The sequence below is a fragment of the Phaseolus vulgaris genome, chromosome 4 (assembly GCF_000499845.2).
Source record: "Phaseolus vulgaris cultivar G19833 chromosome 4, P. vulgaris v2.0, whole genome shotgun sequence".
In the NCBI taxonomy this organism is placed as follows: domain Eukaryota; kingdom Viridiplantae; phylum Streptophyta; class Magnoliopsida; order Fabales; family Fabaceae; genus Phaseolus; species Phaseolus vulgaris.
Window position 1 is genome coordinate 3,779,788 of NC_023756.2, and position 20,778 is coordinate 3,800,565.

At 31.0% G+C, this 20,778-nt stretch overlaps 3 protein-coding genes and 1 non-coding gene across 4 annotated transcripts; 1 reads left to right on the forward strand and 3 right to left on the reverse strand.

Moving 5' to 3' along the window:
* Nucleotides 1-1,307: 1,307 nt before the first annotated feature.
* Nucleotides 1,308-3,219, forward strand: LOC137836377 (uncharacterized). Its single transcript, XM_068645106.1, has 5 exons — nucleotides 1,308-1,651; nucleotides 1,733-1,822; nucleotides 2,134-2,283; nucleotides 2,585-2,785; nucleotides 2,913-3,219. Exons 1-5 carry the CDS (start codon nucleotides 1,487-1,489, stop codon nucleotides 3,015-3,017), a joined length of 711 nt encoding a protein of 236 aa, XP_068501207.1. The 5' UTR covers nucleotides 1,308-1,486; the 3' UTR covers nucleotides 3,018-3,219.
* Nucleotides 3,220-5,824: 2,605 nt separating this feature from the next.
* TRNAA-UGC (transfer RNA alanine (anticodon UGC)) lies at nucleotides 5,825-5,897 on the reverse strand. The gene has a single exon. It is a non-coding gene; the product is annotated as a tRNA-Ala (tRNA).
* Nucleotides 5,898-6,570: 673 nt separating this feature from the next.
* Nucleotides 6,571-8,873, reverse strand: LOC137836927 (pentatricopeptide repeat-containing protein At5g15340, mitochondrial). The gene has a single exon (XM_068645722.1). It carries the CDS (start codon nucleotides 8,823-8,825, stop codon nucleotides 6,621-6,623), a length of 2,205 nt encoding a protein of 734 aa, XP_068501823.1. The 5' UTR covers nucleotides 8,826-8,873; the 3' UTR covers nucleotides 6,571-6,620.
* A 1,288-nt stretch (nucleotides 8,874-10,161) lies between these two features.
* LOC137836928 (vesicle transport v-SNARE 11-like) lies at nucleotides 10,162-14,350 on the reverse strand. Its single transcript, XM_068645723.1, has 6 exons — nucleotides 14,125-14,350; nucleotides 13,799-13,914; nucleotides 12,521-12,579; nucleotides 12,247-12,435; nucleotides 10,760-10,930; nucleotides 10,162-10,552 (listed from the first exon to the last, which is right to left on the reverse strand). Exons 2-6 carry the CDS (start codon nucleotides 13,890-13,892, stop codon nucleotides 10,400-10,402), a joined length of 666 nt encoding a protein of 221 aa, XP_068501824.1. The 5' UTR covers nucleotides 13,893-13,914; nucleotides 14,125-14,350; the 3' UTR covers nucleotides 10,162-10,399.
* Nucleotides 14,351-20,778: the final 6,428 nt, after the last annotated feature.

Consider the following 20,778-nt stretch of genomic DNA (forward strand, 5'->3'; position numbering starts at 1 on the left):
AAAATTATCCTCATTATTTATATGTTGTAAATAGATGGATGTATGTTTTAAAGATAATTATATATGTTCCTTAAATCATTTAGTACGAGATTGAATCTATTTTTTTGATAGTCATGAAATTGATTAATATATATATTTATGAAAAGAAGAAGGTGAATTTTTAATTACAATAAATGATTAATCTAGTCATTAAAATTGTATTTCTTTGTTATATTAAATTTTAAAATTAATAAAAAAATGACATTGTTTAGGAATTTTAAAACAGTTTTTTCTTTGACTTTGATCTCTAAACAGATATCATTATTATCGTTTAAATATCTGGACTGTGGAATAATATGAATATAAATAAATAAAAAGTTCCATTTTGTAGTGAAATGAAACATTGAGAAATTTCATGAAATTATTTTTTTAGTTGTAAAGAATAATAAGTTCAGAAGAATACAACTTTTTTTACAACAGAAAATATTTTAAAAATTATATTATATTTTAAAAGAATAATTTTTTTAAATCTCAAGTTTCAACATCAACACACAACTGCATACAAGAAAATGAATAGTACTTCACGCAAATGGCATGTGATTGGTGACAAAAGGAGGATGGAATTTCAATGTACCTTTTTCCTATTTTGAAATAAGATTTCATTATCATTTTCATGGAATCTTTGTCATATATTTACCTATTTATCTATCTAAATATTTATTAAATAATATAACTAGAGTATTCCTACTTTACACTAATAATATATATTAATACTTTATATTAAAATATTAAAAAAAATATTAAAGTAATAATATAGTGGATGATGCATTTTAAAAACACAATTTTACACGGACATCTTTGAGATAAAAAAAATAATTAGTTGTTATAGTAACTAAATTAGAGATCATTAGGAACTAAATAAATTTTTGGTTTCTAAATTAGTTTTTATTATTGTTAAATGATTTTTAAATTGGTATCTAATTAGCCACCAAGTTTTTCTACCAAATTTAGAATCTAAATAATTGGTAGTTAAAACCTTAATAGCTAATTAGATACCAATTTAGAAACTATTTAACTATAATAGAAACTAATTTAGAAACCATTTTGTTTTAGTTTCTAAAATGTTTTCTAATTTAGTTACTATTGCAACTAATTATTTGATCTCTAAAAATTGGTTTCTATTTGATGATTTTTTTGTAGCGATCGATGAGTAATTTCTTAAAAAAAAAATTAACTAACCACACTTTTATGTACTTTTTTAATCGCAATTTTTTCATTGAAAAAGAAATTGAAACTTTATTTAATACACCAATTCCAATAATAGTCTCTCCAATGACATGTTGCTAAACTATGATAGTTAAAAACCAAACAAATTGAAACCCCACTTCAAGTACTTAAATACCATGAATGCACACACACACATGAACAAAGGAAAATAGTGCAAAATAGAGAATACTTTGCTGTGTTGAAGAGGCATCATCATCTGATATACATAAAGCTACACATTATGGCAAGCCTTTTCATGGTTCCTTGCCAGCATCGATTGCTGAAGAAGTTGCAGAGCCATTGGCATCCAAAGGCAGCAGCATCAAACTTCATCATTAGGAGTGAGAAAACTTCCACATTCAGTTTCAGAAGCAATGCCAATATCCCTATTCATGAAATTCCTGGGGTGATGCATTCTCACCAACTTCTCCATCTTACCCTTTTCATGCTACTCATTCTAACATGAAAGTGTCAATGTTCTTTGCAGGCTTCCTTTGATCACTACATGGATGACAAGCAGAGAGTTATTAGAGATGTGTTTTCTGATGACAAAGTAACAACTCAACAGATCAATCAGGTACTTGCACAAGTTTCATTCACATGTCTGTTCAGACAAACTTTTTCATCAACACCTTCGGAAAAAACAAACAATGTAAGAAACATTAATGAAATGAGATTTTGTATAATTAAGAAAGAATGTTAACTGGGAAAAGTTTTTCTTCTTTTAGGAACAAGAAACTAGAAAAACTGAAGTTTAAGTTCAACTTCATAAAACCGTCATAAAACCGATTTATAAGATGAAGTTTGTCTATTTTATATTAAACCGAAGATGAAGTTTGTTTATATGAAATGATCTAATATCTATTCGATGTGTGATTTTGTATACAGGAAGAGTGGAGGATAAACATGCCTCCCATACAATGCTTATTTGTGAGTGTGAAACCAACAGCAGATCTCAGGTTAACATTCAAGTCTAAAGGGGAAGATTATCCACCTCACATTCCTCATCATGTCACCAAAGTTCTTGAGCTTCACTTTGTAAGCACTTCCATCCTTACATCCACCCTCTTTTCTAGATTAACTTCTCAACAACTACTTACAAAAAGAAGAAAATAGGAAGTTAAATTGAATTGAGTTTATACACATTGAAGATCAAGTTTCAGAAAACCAAATAAACCAGAAAGTCTGTGCTAAACTAATGTTAACTATTTTCTTCTTCTTCTTCTCTCTGTAAGTATTTACATGGAAATTTATTCAAATAGATCATATAATTGGTCTGTTTGAAACTTGTTTCATTTTGATTAAACTTTGCAGAGATGATGATGAGTTTGTTATGCAGACAAGGTGGGAGCTGCAGGGCCTAAGTGCCCTTTACAAGGACCCTAACCAGATCAAACTAGATGTTAGAGGCACTGTATACCCAGAAAGAAAGGGAAAACACAGTTGGCTTAAGAATGAAATGGAGATGGAGATAACATTTTGTGCTTCTCCAGCAACAGCTTTCATTCCTGAAAGTGTCTTGCAGAGTGGCATAGAGCTGGTTAGATTGCCTTTGCATTGCACAATTCACTTCTTTTCTCTTCCTGTTTAGCTCATGCAGCATTGCATGCAACTACATTTGATTGAACCAGTTTTGATGACTTATTGACCAATCAATTGATTAACAGATTTTCAAAACAGTGTGGGATGAAATGAAGAAGGAATTCCATGGTAAATTGCTGCAAGATTATAACAGGTTCAAGAGAAACAAGACCAAGAAGATTTCTGTCTAAAACTTAGTGTTCTATTCTTCTTGTTGCAGCTAGATCATAAACATGAACAAATCAATTGTGATTAACTGTCATGAATCTTTGTAAAGGAAAAAAAATATGATTCTTCTGAATCTTCTCTCAGTGCTTCAAACTTCTCTGACTAATTTTCTACATTTTTCAGTCTCTATTTTAATTAGAAAAATGATAATTTCACATTTTAAAATTGTTTCATTAATTTGGTGTATGACTGTTAACATGTTAACACTTTTTTTAAATAATTTAAAATTTTATGCTTTTTAATGAAATAAGTAAATATAGTAACTATGCCTTTAAGTAATAATTGTAAAATGAATTTATCATATCTATGATTTTTTTTACTGTTAATGCATAGGATATTTTGGTTTAATACACCAATATTTATATTATATCCTTAATCTTCTACAATTTTCCTAATTAGATCATTAAAATTAGTTTGTAATAGTTTTGAAACACAAAAAAATTACAATTTATACAGTTTTAAGAACCCATTACAAAATTCTAAAAGATAAAGAATTCAAATCATAGTTTTTTTTAAAGTTTAAGTACCAAATTAAAAAAAAAAATCAAATCACTCTATTATATTAAATTGTTTTTTTTTTTCTCATTTCTTATTTTAACAAATAAGAACATGATTTTGTTAGAACAACTTAGGAGTTCAAATGAATTGAAATACTTATTAAGTGATAGTCGTTAAGGTTTTGTTTGCCACATGTTCAACTACACAAGCAACATATTTTGGGAAGTACCTTTTTTTTTTCATTCATGAAAAAGTGTTCATATACTAAAAATATAAAATAATTTTATATTATCGTTTAATTTTAAATTATTATCTATTAACTTTTATAATAATTATTTTAAAATCACACAAGCAATTATCTGTAATTAAATGATTATATAATGATTAAACTCTTTTTTTTCTTACTTAATACAGTTTGAGAAGCAACAAATTTGATTAGTCGATTTTATCTAAATATTATGATATGATGGTCCAAACAAGACGTGTGAGAAGATATATAGATGTAGCGTGTAGTTTTAATAAATCCCCATTTTGGTTTTTATTTTCTTCCTAACTTATGTTTTTATTTTGATTTTCTATTTGGTATTGATTTTAATTTTGGCTTAAATACTTTTGTTCGTTTGAACACGTTATTTTATTTCGTATAAAAATTTGATTACACCTTTATTTTCTAGTTTTTAAAATTATGAAAGTTTAATCCTTTGTTAATATATCATTAATTACCTCAACGTATTTTTTAATTTTAACGTACCCTAAAATTTAATAAAAGTTAAATTCTAGAAAACTACCAGAATTAGATGATATATATGTAAGTCATTTGAATTTCTTCTACCTCAAAGTGAATGGATGTTCAATACTTATTTATTAATCATCTCTAGGAGAGAGTAACCTTACTATAAACTCTTTCTATCAATTAGTAGTCAAAAGTGAAAATAAAGAATACTCAAACTTTTAATCGAAAAAGAAGATTAAGAAAGGATAATTGGGAATGATTTGTATATTCATTGAAATATAACTGATTTGTGTACTCATTATAATCAAATTTTTTTATTAGTAGAATATTTTAAGATCAATTTAATAGAGATTTGAACTTAGCTTAATAGTTATGGTAAATCAATATAAATTTGTTGTGTTGTTTTCTATAATATGTTCTCTATTAGATTATTTATTGTTCTTTGAAAAAAAAGTTTTAAGTATTTCATTCAATCATCTGTTTAGAACCTAAATGTATCTTGAATCTTCATGGAGACTATTTGGTATGCATCCAAATTGGTCAAGTGTTCAACTAATGTGAGCATATCCATCATAATTTCAATGTAAAGACTCTTGAATCTAATGTACATATATACATTTTCTTAACCAAATTAATAATTTTTTTACTTTACAATCAAGATTTGTAGTGGTAGATATTTTGTTGACCTAACTCATAATTTCTTCCTTAAATAAAAATATAAGACATTTTGCAAAGAACAATCATACAAAATTTTAAAAAATACTATTTTAATTTTCACCAGAATTAAGTAAACTCTTATTCACCATTAAATATTAATTATAAAATGAAATTGTTAACACGAACTTATTCAAGTTTTTGTTTTCAAGTATAGCCAAATCAACATAATAATGAAAAAAATAATAATAATTAAGTGATACTATGAACCTTTAGTCAATGAAACTTAAAAGTTTCCAACCAAAAAGATCTCCTAATGGTGTAGAATTGTTTTTAATAGTTTTTCGGAAATCTACTTTTTAACTTATATAAATTAATTTTAGATTATAAATAAATTGATTTTATTTTTTTATTATTTATATTTACTATAAATGTTTCGGAATATATATATATATATATATATATATAAGCATATTAATTAAGCGAAATTGAAGGTACAAAATAAAAATATATGCTTATAAAAGAAAAATAGTAAAAAAATATGCTATACTTTTTTGTCAAATTTTGCACACAAATCTTTGTTTACACGATGACTTGTTTATAAGAATATGAAAAGTATAAACTACAACAACGTAAAGATTTTGCTTCTTCGTTTCGAGTCAAAATCAAAATATAAACTTTCGATATTTATTTATTTATTTGTCTTGACGGATAATGTTGAGCAAAAGAAGACAAAAATGTTGTCCAAAACAATTTTGTCTTCTGGCAAGTCATAATACATAACTCATAATAATTCCCTCTTACAAAATAAATTTTAACAAGAAAAAAACAATAATTTCTACAGAAAATAAAAGAATAAACATAAAAAAATAGTTTTCATAAAATTGGAGATGCGGGGGATCGAACCCCGTGCCTCTCGCATGCAAAGCGAGCGCTCTACCATTTGAGCTACATCCCCTGTTAAAATTATGTTATATAAAATACAATAAATTAGATTTAATTTACTTAAGTTTGCTTGAAAATTAGTTAAAAGTTAATTTGCAGAGATTTTGAATTTGAAAATATATTTGATGTATTTGTTAAGATGATTTCTGATCGTGTTTCTTACCATCCAACCTGTTTTTTTTTAATATTTTGTAAAAATTATAAGTTTATTGAACTATTTTATACAACTTGGTATTTTTTTATAAATTAATTTGTTAGTTTTAAAATATGTTTAAAAAATATCACTTTATTTAAGTTTAATTAAAAAAATATAAGGTTTAATTATATATAATTGTAAAATTAGTAATTACATTACGAAGTTGGGTTAATTTGGTTTCATTCCAATTATTTTGAATCTTAATCAGATTCAAACATTTTGTTTAGAAAAACTATCCAAACGGAGCAAAGTGAATGCAACAGAAAGTCTTGAGAGTAAATGCATCTTTTCATACAGAAAACAAATGTTATATTCATACAAATTATAATCCATTTTTGGAAGTGGAACATCTATGGAGGGAAAAAAACCACTTGAAGAGTAATGATCTTACCATTATTGTTTCACACCCTAAATTTGACATAAAATATAAAATGTTATATTGACAAAACTTATAGAAGAATTAGGAGCAATAGTGAAATGACAACAGAGATTTTGTTTCCAAATTCACACGAAATAGTGGCTTCAGGTTAAAAGTGTAATTCACCAATAGTCAGAGCAAGAACAAGAGCCTTGCTTGAAACTATGAAAACGATAACGATCTCGAACAACAATTTCACGTTTATATACATCAGAAGCAATCTTAATAGCAGAATGACAGTCCTGGCATATCCTCAGGTTCTTGAAAATACACAGGGGAGAACCGAGTGGTGTGGTCATTAGGCCAAAACAAAGTGCAAGCTTCTCACTGTGAGTGAACAACACCTGTTCTACCTCCTCCAATGCTTCCATGCAATCATCCCCATTGGAACAACCAAACAACACTTGACAATTTGTGTTGGGAACATAACCAGCCAACCTCAGCTTGCAAATCATGTCATCAAGCTTCATGTAAATATCTGCAGTTCTTGGGTGAGATTTATCCCCAGCAATGAACCGATGAAGTTGGCCATCAACATATATGGAACTCATTCCTGGCACCTTTTTTATACCCCTACTCTTAAGAACCTTTCTGAGGGAATTTGCCTTGTCTGGTTTGCCAGACAATGCAAACATGTTTGAAAGCAGGATATGATATTCTGTGTTGAGGGGATCCATTTGAACCAATTCCCTCATAATCTTCTCCCCTAGGTTCAACTTACCATGCGCATAACAAGCACCCAAAAGGGACCCCAAAACAACTTCATTTGGAGGAATTGGCATCTTCCTCATCAAAACATCAGCTTCTTCCAATCGTCCAGCTCGACCAAGAAGATCCACCATGCAAGCATAATGCTCTATTTCCCGTCGCACCCGATAAACAGACTCCATATCATGAAAACACTGCCAACCCTGTTGAACAAGACCCGAATGGCTGCAAGCACTTAACAAAGCCATGAAAGTCACAGCATCAGGCTTCACCTCTTCCACCATGGAATCGAACATCTCCACTACAACCTTCCCCATGCCATGCATGGCCAACCCACCAAGTACGGCATTCCATGCCACCACATTCCTCCGTGGCATGTGCCTGAACACCATCAACGCAGCACTTACCCTCCCACATTTGGCATACATGTCAACTAAACTTGTCCCCACCATAACACCTAAATCACACCCCATAGCTTTAACAGCATAACAATGAACCCACCTTCCCACACTCACATCCCCAGACTGAGAACAAGCAGACAAAACAGAACACAAAGTAACCCAATTCAACCCAAATCCACAACAATAAACCATCTCCTTTTCGTTTGGGTTTTCTACAGGTATCTTTCTTCGAAAGCAATCATGTTCAACATATTGTCCAATACTAAAAGTAGACATCTTTACCCGCGAGAATTCAAATCCTGATGCAGTAGATTGTGGGCTGCTAGCTCTTTCCACATGACAAAATGCCTCTTCGTTATCAAAAACCCGCTCTTTCTCTTCTTCAAGCCATTGCCTGGCACTAGAAGTGGTTACCTCTCGCAAAGGAGATTTGAACCTCGGTTCACCACGTTGTGAGAGACTAGATCCTTCTGCTAGAACCAATCCATGTTGATTGCCAAAAACCATCTCTCTAAGAAGCATAAAAGCCTCCTCTGTAAACCCATTTCCAACATACCCCTTTATCATAACAGTCCAAGCAACCTCATTTCTCTCAGGCATTAAATCAAACACCGCTCTCCCACTCTCCACACCCTCCCATTTCACTACACCTTCCAACACCACAGTCCAAGACACAACACTGGGTTCCTCAATCTCCTTAAACACCCTTCTAGCCTCACCCAAAAGCCCACACTTAACATAACCATCCATCACAGCATTGCACACCTTGGTGTGACTCAAAAGCCCGAACTTCACCACACCCACGTGCATTTGAGGCACGAGGCTGTGGTCCTCGAGCCTGGCACACGCACCAAGGGCACATATTAGCGTGACACCATCGAGAGGGAGGGCGCGTTGGCGCATTTGGAGGAAGAAACGGAGGGAATCGAGGGGGTGGGAGCAGCGGATGAGGGCGGTGTAGTCCACGGAGTCCTTGTGGGTGTGGGGAATTCGGTCGAACAGTTTGTGTGCGTGGAGGGGGAGAGAGCAAGCGGCATAGAGGTGAACGAGAGCGTTAAGGAGGAAGTGGGAGGGGGAGGAGAGGAGGCCGGCGACGGTGGCGGCGGCGTGGAGCTGTTCGCCGGGACGGAGGGCAGAGGAGCGGGCGCATCTCCGGAGAAGAGAACGGAAGAAGAGAGGACAGTGATGTTGTCTGATGAGTGAGTGTGACCATCTCATAAATGCATGCTCACTCTGCCCTCAATTACTTTCAAAATATATTAGATTTTTAAAAGCAAAATTAAGGATATTTCAGCTATAGTACATTTATTTTGGTTAAATAATACATGGAAACAAGTTTAATTAAATCTTAAATTAAAAAGAAAATGTGATGCAAAAGAAATTCATCTGGTTTGAATTTCATTTTGATAAATAAAATTAAGGGAGAATATACCCTTTATGGAATTAATACCCAAATCCTACCAATTTAACATGGTTTTCATCAACATTTCACATCATCCTTCTCATTCATTTCCAGAAGGATTAACTTGTTATAAGAATATCATTTTCAAAGATAGAAGGAAGGCTCCTTCACAAATTTGTCTCTCCAAGGATCGTAACCTAACGATTTGTTACTTTGGATGAGGGTGAGATTAGAAAAAAAAAATAGGAGGGAAAAGTAAATAAAAAGTAAGATTATTTGGATGTAAAGAAGTGAATCGAGTGAAAAATAATATAAAAATTTGTAATGAGTTTAATCGATGTGATAAAAAAATTATAAAAATTGTAATATAGTAAAAATATTAATATGTGCTTGAGTTTTTTTTAATAATGTGTAAATTATATTTGAATAATTATTAATTAATAAGAAACAAAGACATTATTGTCAAATTTCTAAAAGTTCAATCAAGTTTGGTGAAAAATAGTCTTATTGTCAAATTTCTAAAAGTTGATGACATAATTAAAGTTTTATTAATAATAAAACTAAATAAATAAATAATGATATTAAAAAGATAAATAAATCTAAAAATATACATCCATATTAGTTAATTAGATAGTTAAGTAAACATTTGACTCTTAAGTGTAAAGTTTAATCATACTAATTTTTTTAACTAATAAAATTAAAATATATTCCTACAATGTCAAATAAATCATTATTATTATTATTAAGCCATCTAACTTTTTAAATTTTAGAATAAAATAATAAAAAATATATTAAAAGAGTTTTTTAGTTTCTTATTTTAAAAATTAATGCAACAAATGTCATGCATGTATACCAAAAATCAAAATAAAATAAAAATCATATTTCTTCAAAGAGTGAATAATCGATTATTTTAGACATCCCTTCAACAATAGAACCACACATAAAGACATATGCAGCTACACTAAATCATATCATCCAAACACCCAAACACAATCTCAACATCAAGTTTTAACATCTCCTAGTTAAGTTTTTATATACAGGATTTAAGCAGGTGATTTACATGCAACATTGCATACGGATTAGAACCAAAATTAGTGTAAATTTGAAGACCATAACCACAAAATTTGGTTTCGTGATCAAAATTCACACAACTGACCATAAAAAATCAAATCAATACTCCATACATGCCAAACCCATCATCAGATACATACATACATTGAAAGAAGCTATAACAGTATGAAGTTGCATGGCAACACTGCACATCACATCATCTTTGACCAAAAACACTCACAAATGATAATCAGAAGAGAAGGAGGCACAATGGGAAATAATAGTAATCCTTGTATCTTAGAGACCTTTATGACCATTACAAGGAAAGCTAAGTTATTGGCTATTTAGAAAGTTTGAAGTACAGGATGACGATGATAGCAACAACCAGAGCCAAAACAATGCCACCAATAATCCATTTGTTCTTGTTCATCCTTCTTGACATGTTGGTCAAAATTTTCTTGCTCTTGCCTATGTTATCATCCACTCCATGGAGCTGCGTGAGGGAATACAACCATCAGTAGATCAATGGATATGTACTTTTGTGGTGTTAACACTACTGTTACTACGCATTTGACTCAAGGAAAAGAACATTTTATATTTCACTTGAAATTACTTCTAATAGAAAATTAAATTTCATGTCACTAACAGTAAAACAATTACAAACATATCATCTATTGAAAAAAGAATGGAAAAAGATTACCGTGTTATGTGCATGCAATAGAGATTGGCGCTGTGAATGCAAATCTTGAAGAATCGAGACACCAAGTTCTTCTGTTTCCAACATTGTTCTCCTACTATCCTTAACTCTATCACTGGTCTTATTCAACCTCTCAGTTGACACCATTAATCTTGTTTTCTGATCAGCAGATGCCTAACGTATTTACATTAAAAGTTGATGTCAGCTTTAGTGTTGGTTCAGAAATGAAGATTGAATCTAAGCTTAGCCATTCTTCAAATCTGGAAATCAGAAAATAGATATGCAATTTGGCACAATTGACCTGGATGTAGCCCAGCAAATTTATAATCTAACATATATTAATCTTGGAGCTCCCACCACCAACCAGTTCACCAAAATTTTTATTAATATCAAAGCATCTAGTAGAAGAAAAGTTAATTAAATTAAAAATCTATTTATCCATTAATGATCAGATTGGACCTTTAATGCTTAACCTAACATAATAATAAATTAAAAAAATATATAACTTATCAATAATTTTAACTGGTCTAAATTAGTTAAATATAATTTCTACAAAATAATTAACATTACAAATTTTCAATTAGTATATAGTTATGTTAGTACTGTATTGGTAACAAACTAATATTGCCAAATGTTACACTAGTTTACACTGTACGTGAAAATGAACTAGATTGGTCATGCCAATGGAATAACCAATAATCAAAGAATCAATATGATAAAAATTGCTATGATCATCCGATACTAAAAAAGAGTCAACTGGATACATACTGCTATGGCCGTTTCTTGATAATTAACCTTGCATTTAACCTCGAAAAAGGTCTAATATTAAGGTTGTATTTATTATGCAATAACTATCAGCCAACAAAATTATAACCTACTGTTCACAATTTATCTACCATTAAAGGTGAAAAGTAACAAAAAGTTTCAGATGTAATCCTAAAGTGTGCAACTTCAATCAGCACAGCCCTTAAAATCATGAAATATATGCCTAAACTTCATTCCCTTTGTTCGACCATTAATGAGATGGATGTATCTCATAAGTGATGGGTTATTATCAAGTACATAGTAATCAACCTAGTCAATGTATGGAATAATGATATAAGCATTGCGTTGAAGAATGATCAATAAGGGTCAAATACTATTTTGGTCAGCATAATTTGGTGTTAATTGCATCGCGTCTCTCCTGTTCAAATAGCTTCAAAGAAGTCCGTTAATTGATGTAACAGATCCAATGTGATATAAACTAAACTTTTATTTGAATTGGAATTGACTATAGAAATAAAAATGACTAATGAGGGAGATACATGGCTTGCTTGAAAGGGAAAAGCAATATCGCCAACAATAAGCTATTGTGCTTAACCCATTGATTTGACTAGAAAAGTATATAAACAGAGGAAAAAGATAATGAAATTGTTTCCTAGCTATAGTTTCATAAAAAAATTAACCATCTTCAAGTATCAAAAGAGGATGCTAAAATAAATGAATCATACCGTCATGGCATCTGCCATGCCTGATTCCAACAATTCATCCCGAGCCGAAGGGTTTAAGTTACCAGATACGATTTTCTTAACTTCGCTTTTAAGATTGTTTAGATCCGATTTGTACTCCCGCAACTTAGCAAGAAGCACAGCCTTAATGTTTGGCTGCAAACTTCTTGCCTCGAGGTCCATTTTTCGAATCTACAGATTCATTAGTTAAACCATATCAGAACCAGAGTACGGAGGAAATAAAGACAGCTTTCCAATGGAGAAGAAAAAGAAGTACCAAAGCTTCAGCTTCATCAATCCCAGTCTTTATTTCAGAAACTCTTTGTTTCTTTTGCTCTGCAAATAAACAGAAAATGGTAAAAATTATCATGGATTATGCATTGCTCCAAAATAATCATAAGATTCAATACTTCCTCCATCCTGATAAAAACTTTCAATAGTTTGACATTCCTATAGTTCATTACTCAAGAATTAAGACAATCTTCCATAAATGTGCTAAGATCCATAAGAATTTATAGAGTAAAAAACTGTTGGCATACCAAATGTGTACAAGAATTCACTTTATTCTATGAAGCATACTTTAGAATGCACTCCCAGCACCCATTCAACTGACAAAGTGCAAAAACAAGATGCAGCAACAAACATAAAAGGGAGAAGAACAAGTTCTGAAATAGTAAAGTACAAAAGAAACAGAAATGATAGGGGACTTTACATAGCCACTGTTAACCTTTTTTAACCAAATGTCCAAAATCAACAGAATGCAGTTTATGCTCCAAAACAGAGCTTACAACATCAGGAAATGCAGAATTTGCAGATTGCAATTCTGAAACGGTAGCAAGATCTTCCACGCTGTCTCTCTAAAATTTACACATTCTGTTTATGAGATATTTCTAAAATGATATATATAGAAGATACAAATAAAAGAGTGTCCCTAATCATGACCAAAGAAAAACGATACTAGCTGTAACGTCTTGGAAATCTTTCCGAGGAGAAATTTTCTAGACAGAATTTCAACCTCCAGGAGAGAGTTACACAATGGTCCAAAGGAGCCATAGAAACCAATAACTGAAACGATCCTAAATCATGATATGTGCCATTATCCAAATTGAAGCAATGTAACTGAATCCAGTAATAAAAGGAGTTTCAATCATATTTTTTTAAAACTAAGATCTCCTGAACTTTTACACCATATTCTAAAATAGAAAGAAGCATCTATAAACAAAATAAGCAAAATAACTTGACACATTAACTCTACACACAACAATAACTTAAAGGATCTTAATTCATTCTAAATGTCATCATCCAAATTCAAGCAATGTAACTGAATTATACAATAAAGGAGTTTCGATCATATCTTAACCAACGAAAAACTAAGAACTCAAACTTTTGGACTATATCCTACAAGAGAAAGAAATACCAGTATACAAAATAACCAGAAAAATCAAACAAATAACTAAATGTATACACCATAAAATCAAATACAAATTAAATCAACAACACAGACGACTCGTATTTAAAAAAAAAAACGAAGAATCGAGTTAGAATCTTCCAGTACCTCCATTAAGAGCACCAGCAGCAGTGCACTTTTTCGCTAGATTCGCCGAGAGCTCGCAGTATTGGCGTTCGTATCCCTCGAACACGTTGCTCATCGTCCACGACCTTCTTCACTCGCTGGTTCAATTCACAATCAACAAAACGAAAAGTTATAAAACTAAGAACGTGGAAACGAAATTAGAGAAACGAAATCGGAAACCAGGGATCGAGAATCCGGCACCGAAACCCCGTTCGAAGACAGAAACGTAAAAAAATACGACGATGTTCGGCGAAGCGAGAATAGAAAAACGGTGTGAGAGAGCGTGAGATCGGAAGTGGCGAAGGTACCTGCAGTGGCCGGAGATGGCGTCGGAGGTTCGACAAACCGCGGGAAATTGGGCGGAGAAGGGTGGCGAAGTTTGGTAAAGAGGGGAGCGCGTGCGTTTTGTTTGGGGGAATGACCAAAACGACAAGGTAGCGAAAAGTAGTGGAAGAGGAATGATGAGGGTTTGTCAGAGAGTTCAATTACTTTACTGTTAAACTAATTTTTGAGTTTAGTGAGAGAAATTGATTTAAGGAGGATCATTAGGACATATTTTTGACTTTTTCTTATTATTTTATTATTTTATTTATTATTTATTATTTATTATTTATTAAGTAAATAGTGTGTAAAAGATTTATATTTTCTATATTCATCATACATAAAAAGTAATTTTTTCTTTATTATTATATTACGTTTGAAACTTGAGATTCTTGGAAAAAAATTCACTATTTATTTATGTATGAAAAGATAGAAATCAAATTATTATAATTTTTTAACACTTATTGTTAGTTTTTTCTTGTCTTCAAGAATTTTTATTATATTTGAATATAGGTTTAATGGTTATGTATTATAAATGGAAAAATTTTAAATTGTCAACTATTAAAAATTTTGTCAGAATCATAATTATGTCAGATTTTTTTATACTTGGGATCATGGCTTCTCGTGAAACTTGAAAATTATGATTTTTAGAAAGAATTAAATATCATTTGGATTGTCAAAAATATGGTTGAAAATATTCTTATAGATTTTTCTTGAAATTAAGGAGTGATGTTTTATTTTTACGAAATTATTTACTTCACTATTATATAAAAATATTTATTTAGAATAACAGATAGTATTGGAGTAAAAACAAAATTGGATTCTCACATCTTATATAAGAATGTTTTGATAAAAACCTTGACAAAAAATCATATAAAAAGTTATTAGAAAGGTCGTTTTTAAATGTAAAAAATATCAATTTTTCTACTTACCGTAGTCCAATTGGTTGATAGTGGCTTTTTTAATAATACATAAAAATTTTATAATAATTATATATATTAATGAAAGATAAAGTTTTAATGTTACTTTTTTTTATTCAATACTATAATAAAAATAAATTATAATCTACAAATTTAAAATAGATATAAAATAAAACAAACTTTTATTATATTTAAATTATAAAAAAGGGAGGAAGAAGTCGAACAATAAGTATATATATATATATATATATATATATATTTAAATCTTTATAATTTAGAATTACAAAATCTATTTTAAAATAAGAATGTTAGAATGCATTTTAAGATTGGGATTTTATTATTTTGCAAGCTTCACAAGTGAACATCATAATTACTGTATAAATTTTATATGTTGTCACAAAAATATATTTGAGTTTGAGTTTGAATTCCATTTTTTTTTAGAAATAAGAAAGTTAAACAATAAGTAAGAAAGAAATCACAATTTATTGTTTTAAGACTTTAGTTTAAAGTGGAAGTTAATGTTTGTATGAGTTTGATTGTTTTATTATTATTGAATGTTAAAGTAAATCTCTTCTTGGAAGACTCATTAGTGGTATAGACTCAGTGAAGAAAACTCCTTTATATCAAAAGTTTTATTGATAGTGGTTTCAGGAAAGCATATCCCATTAACAATGTCTTAAGGTTTTAGGTTAAAAATGGAGTCAGTATCATATATGTCTTATATGAATGTCTTATTATTATTGAATCTCTCCAATGAATCTCTCTTAAAACATCTATTATATGTGATTATCATTATCAACCTCCATTAGACGAGTTGCAAAGAGAGTTAAGTTTATTTTTCACACTTGTGGATCTCTGAGGGCGAGCTTTGTTTGAAGTTGGGTATCAAATAAAGTTTCACCTGCAAAAAAACTCTCTTACATTTAAATTGTTATATTCTTTAAAATAATATATGAGTAAAAGGGAATTCAAGGTATACTTCATTTGGTAGCATTTGTGTGACGTTCATGAGTGAAACTAAGGAGCACAAAACATTTTGGTTGCACCTTTTGCGTCATTGAGCTTATGATTGCTACTTGATTCAATAAAATCCCAATTAAGAGTCCTAGAGTATTTTAACAGTGTCTGATGCAGTAGATTGTCTAATAATTCAACTGTTGATACAAGATCGTTTTATCTTTACCAATTTGTTTGTCTTTATTGTGTCTATGTCTTCAAAGCACCAAATGATATCAAACCATATACTCTACATCAATTGTAACTTTCTTAATTTGTTATTAGAGAGTCCACCTAATTTGATGTTTCGAGCACAAATGTTGGGGCATTGTTCACGTGCCTTTCCAACCTTTATGAAAGTTAGTTTTGACAAAAAAAATTTAATGTATGAATAGGACCTTGTATAAAAAGTTGGAACTAACCTAGAGTTGAAAGTTTAGTAAGAGAAAAATTAAGTTGTAATCTTTGTTATAGTGATAAGTTGTAATCTTTGTTATAGTGAATTTTCGGATCGTGGATGTAAATTGAAGTTAATTAATACTTAATGTCTGTGTGTTTTCTTTGTTGCTCTTTTTTATTTAACCATCTAAATGTTGTTATGAGATTTTCATTATTGTTTATTACTCGTTTGTGGTAGTAGTTGATCTAGTGGATTTATTTGAGTTATTCCACAACATGTTATATGTTCAATACTCAATCGAAGAGGTAATGGAGTATTGAACTACAAACTAAAATATTATTCTTCGTGATAACAGAAATATACTCTCAACTTGAATACCTCAGGAGCATGTATACAAGGTTTCAAATATGAAATTTGAGTAAATGAAATAAATATAATTAAAGTTTTAAATTAATTTATGAAATTAAATACATAATTAACCAATTAAATATTTTAAAAAATTACATAATTAATGTAATTTTTAAAATATTATATTTTTAAAAAATAAAAAATAATAAAGATAACAATGAAGTGTTTAAAACAAGGGAAAAAGTCTCTATTACATGTTTATTGCTCATGAAGAAAGAAGAGTACACATTCTAACTATTTCATGTTTGTGAAGAAAGAGCCTCTATTACCTTTGTTCATAGAGAAAGAAGAGTGCAAATATTTGTTAATTTGTGTAGAAGTACTGATGAGAATCAAATAAAGGAGGCTTTTATTAATGGAGGAAGAGGACATCCACCCTCACATTTGAAGTTCTTCCTTCTAGTCTTCTCAAAATTAAAAGAAGACATAAAATAAAGATGAGGCCCAAGCCCAAAGCCCAAGCCCAAGCCCAAGAAGGCCAAAGCCCAAAGAGCCCAAGTCCATCCCATGAGGGACAAGGCCAAGTTTTGAAATACTCTTGTATAGTTTTTAGGAGGTGTGGTTATTAAATAAAGGAGTGTGAAAATGTAAAATAAAGTCACATTACCCATGTGAGTTAGGAGAGTGGTGTAGGTGTAGTTTTTGGGAGGTGTCATAGTAGAAAAAGGTCACACCTCCCATGTGACTTGTTTTTGGTGGGAATTTCAAATGAGTTTATTTGAAATTTCCCACCTATTTTTCAGCACCTTAGGCTATAAATAGAGGTGCTTCCTTTGTAAAATTCAGATTTGAATTTTATCTAAAGAAACTATACTCAAAATTGGAGTGAGCATTTGGAGAGCTTTGAGCTTCTTCTCTAGTCTTATCTTGAAGGACCATGGTTTCCCCAAGTGGCGGCTTCCACACTCATCTAGGAGCATCCATTCTTCTAGTGGCGTGATCATCCAACCATTCCTCCATCTTCATGAGCATTCTCTTCTCCTTCCTTTCTTCTTCTTCAATTGTTCATGTTACCTTGTGTTTTTGAGTTGTCTAGCTTTCGGTTTTTTCTATTTTCAGCACCTATATTCTGTTTTGTTTTTAAATTCTGTTCGGTTCTTTTGTTTAGTATCTTAATTCTGTTCGGTTAATCTAGTTTCTATTCCTTTGTTGATTCAATTTGACAATATTTGGTTCATCCAAATGAGTTTGGGATTTGGTACTTGTTATTGGTGAGTTCTTGATCTTAGAACCATGATCCAACTTCTAAGAAAGTGCCTCTACATTTTCCAGCTCAAGGTGATTCCTCAAAGTGTCAAGAATCTTGTTCTATGTGGCTATTGGAATCACATCATGTGGTATCATGAGTCTTAGGTTCTTCTTGTTTAATTGTTGAGTTGTGTGCACTTTATTTCAAGAGCTCTTTTTAATTTCTTGCAATTTAAGTTTCTGTTTTAGAATTTTAATTGAGTATTCTTGCTGTTTTTCTTTTGCTCCAAGTGTTTGTGGAAAGGTTTATGGCACTCATCATTCTTATGAGTATGGTTGCTCTTTTGGAATGGCATTATCCTTCCTAGAGTTTACCTTAAGCTTCCTTCCACTTGTTACAATTTGTGTTGTGTCTTTTAATTTTTGAATCATGTTAAGTTTTGTCTTAGTCATGTTATTCCATATATGTCATTACTTCTAGTAGTACTTTTATTGTTTTGATTGTTTCTTGCTTTGGTGTCATATAATTTTCTGAATTGATGTTGATCCTTTGAGCATTTTCTTTTTAGCATTGAGTTCATACTTGTATTCTAGACCTATACAAGTTCCAATACATCATTTTCTATTATGTCTTTGATAGTTCATCATTCTGTTTTTTTATTCCTATTAGGATTCCTCTGTTTCTGAAAAGAGTGCTTACTGTTTTTCCTTATTGCAACTGATTTACGTACTGTAAAATTCTGAAATTCTGGATTTGAGATATTCAAAGTGTTAGAAAAGAATAGAAAAAAGAATCATTCAAAAATATGAAGTACACAAAAAATGATAAATAAAATAAAAAAAGTGTACATTCCTGCCGAAAAAAATACGGTAATCTGGCAGTGATTTTAAAAACTTTATTTCTCTCAATTGGCTTACTGTTTTTAATTGATTCCAGTGCCATTTTTGAGTTAACATCTTGAAGTTTCTGTGGTAAAAATTTCATAATCCAGTTCGCTCTACAACGTTCCAGTTAAATCAGTGAATATCAAACACAGTTTGCATAAAAAAAAAAAAATTCCAGTAGCTAAATTTTTTTTTGTTTTCTTCATCTACTCTAGTGCTTTTCCTTAGGTAATCTTTTGTGTGCCTACTTTTCTCATTGAGTTCTTTATTTTCTTGATTGTCTTTCATTCTTACTCTTTGAGTTTGTCTTACATATAGTATTCCTTTTGCAATTACCTTTCCTTGCTTATACCTTTTCTTGTTTGTCTTTATTGTTTCTTTGGTTTTGTGGTGGTTTGCTCTTAAGATTGGTGTGCTTGCTTTGACATATTTCATTTGAGGATTCCAAGGCCTCAAGATCAGATTGGTGCAAGAACATTATTTCTTTGAGAGTGATCTCTTTTTTCAGCCTCATTTCACTTCGGCAGTTTCATTGCCAAGCTCACTGTTTTCGCTAATTTTGTTTCTTAACTTGTTTGCTGTTTTTGTGTGTTTGCTGTTTTTTTATTTGCAAAATGGCTGGCTATTCAAGTGGTGCATCTTACAAACAGCATTCTCCTTCCAAAGCTTCAGTCCTTGGTGAAGAAGAACATAGAAGAAGGAGGCATCACCATCATTCTCATGAAGAGAGCTATAACCGTGACCAAAGATATCACCAAGTGTTCAACATTGCTTGTAAAAAAGTCCCTAGTTTTAATGGTGATAGTGATCCTAATGTGTATTTAGAATGGGAGACTAAGGTTGACCATTATTTTCATGTGTATAAGGTCCAAGATGACCAAAAACTTAGATTAGTTTCTTTATCCTTTTTGGGCTATGCCAAAGAATGGTGGCATAAAATTGTAATGGACATTATATATCGCAAGAAACCTCCCGTGGTTTCTTGGAATGCTTTGAAAGAGTGTATGCGCGCGAGGTTTGTTCCTCCTTCTAGGAAGGAACACTTGTTGAAGTTCCAAAGGCTTCCTCAAGGACATAGGATGGTAGATGAATACTTTAAAGATTTTGAAACAACTTTGACTAAAATGAATATGCATGCTAATGAAGAGTCAAAGATTAAATGGTTTGTACGTGGTTTGAAAAGAGATATTAGAGATTTTGTAGAATTAAAAGAATATTCTTCTTTAAAGAGCGTGTTTCGCAAAGCCATCAAGGTAGAATCATATCTTTTGAACAAAACTTTCAAAAATACTCATGATGATGATTTCTACAACTCTTCTAGGAAGGATGCAAACAAAATTTCTCCTTCCAATTTTTCCAAACAAACCATGTTTCCAAACAAAGTTTCTACTACAAATCTTTCTACTCCTAAGTCACCTACCAAAACTTCAAATATGAAATGTTTTAAATGTTTAGGTTTTGGGCACATAGCTCTTCATTGTCCACAAAAGCAAATCTTAAAGATCAACAAGGTAAAACAAGACCTAACTCACCCACCTACCACAAGTAAACAAGAAAAAGAAAAAGAAGGCCAAGTTGACATGGGTCTTATCCTTTCACCTCCAAGGTGTTTTCCTTCCTTATCTTTTTCATTACCCAAGGTTCCTATTTTACCACCATCTTGGTTAAAAAATGTTAGGGATGATTTGTTCATACCTCCTAATGGTTGTCACCATTTAAGAGGTCTTTTTCCAAAACATCACATCATTCCCAAACAAATTTTTCCAACTTGGTCGATTTATAGAACCTCCTTTTCTGAAATCCCATTATTTACAAATGCTAAGTCATGTTTACATTTTTCTTCC

Bases quoted from the DNA above. Each gene is read 5' to 3' on its own strand.
- LOC137836377 (XM_068645106.1), top strand. From the start codon at position 1,487: ATGGCAAGCCTTTTCATGGTTCCTTGCCAGCATCGATTGCTGAAGAAG. The intron at 1,823-2,133 runs GTACTTGCACAA...TTTTGTATACAG, and splicing joins CAACTCAACAGATCAATCAG to GAAGAGTGGAGGATAAACAT. The intron at 2,786-2,912 runs GTTAGATTGCCT...ATTGATTAACAG, and splicing joins TGCAGAGTGGCATAGAGCTG to ATTTTCAAAACAGTGTGGGA.
- LOC137836927 (XM_068645722.1), bottom strand. From the start codon at position 8,825: ATGAGATGGTCACACTCACTCATCAGACAACATCACTGTCCTCTCTTC.
- LOC137836928 (XM_068645723.1), bottom strand. From the start codon at position 13,892: ATGAGCAACGTGTTCGAGGGATACGAACGCCAATACTGCGAGCTCTCG. The intron at 12,580-13,798 runs GTACTGGAAGAT...GTTTATTTGCAG, and splicing joins TGCTGGTGCTCTTAATGGAG to AGCAAAAGAAACAAAGAGTT. The intron at 12,436-12,520 runs GTACTTCTTTTT...ATGAATCTGTAG, and splicing joins TTGATGAAGCTGAAGCTTTG to ATTCGAAAAATGGACCTCGA.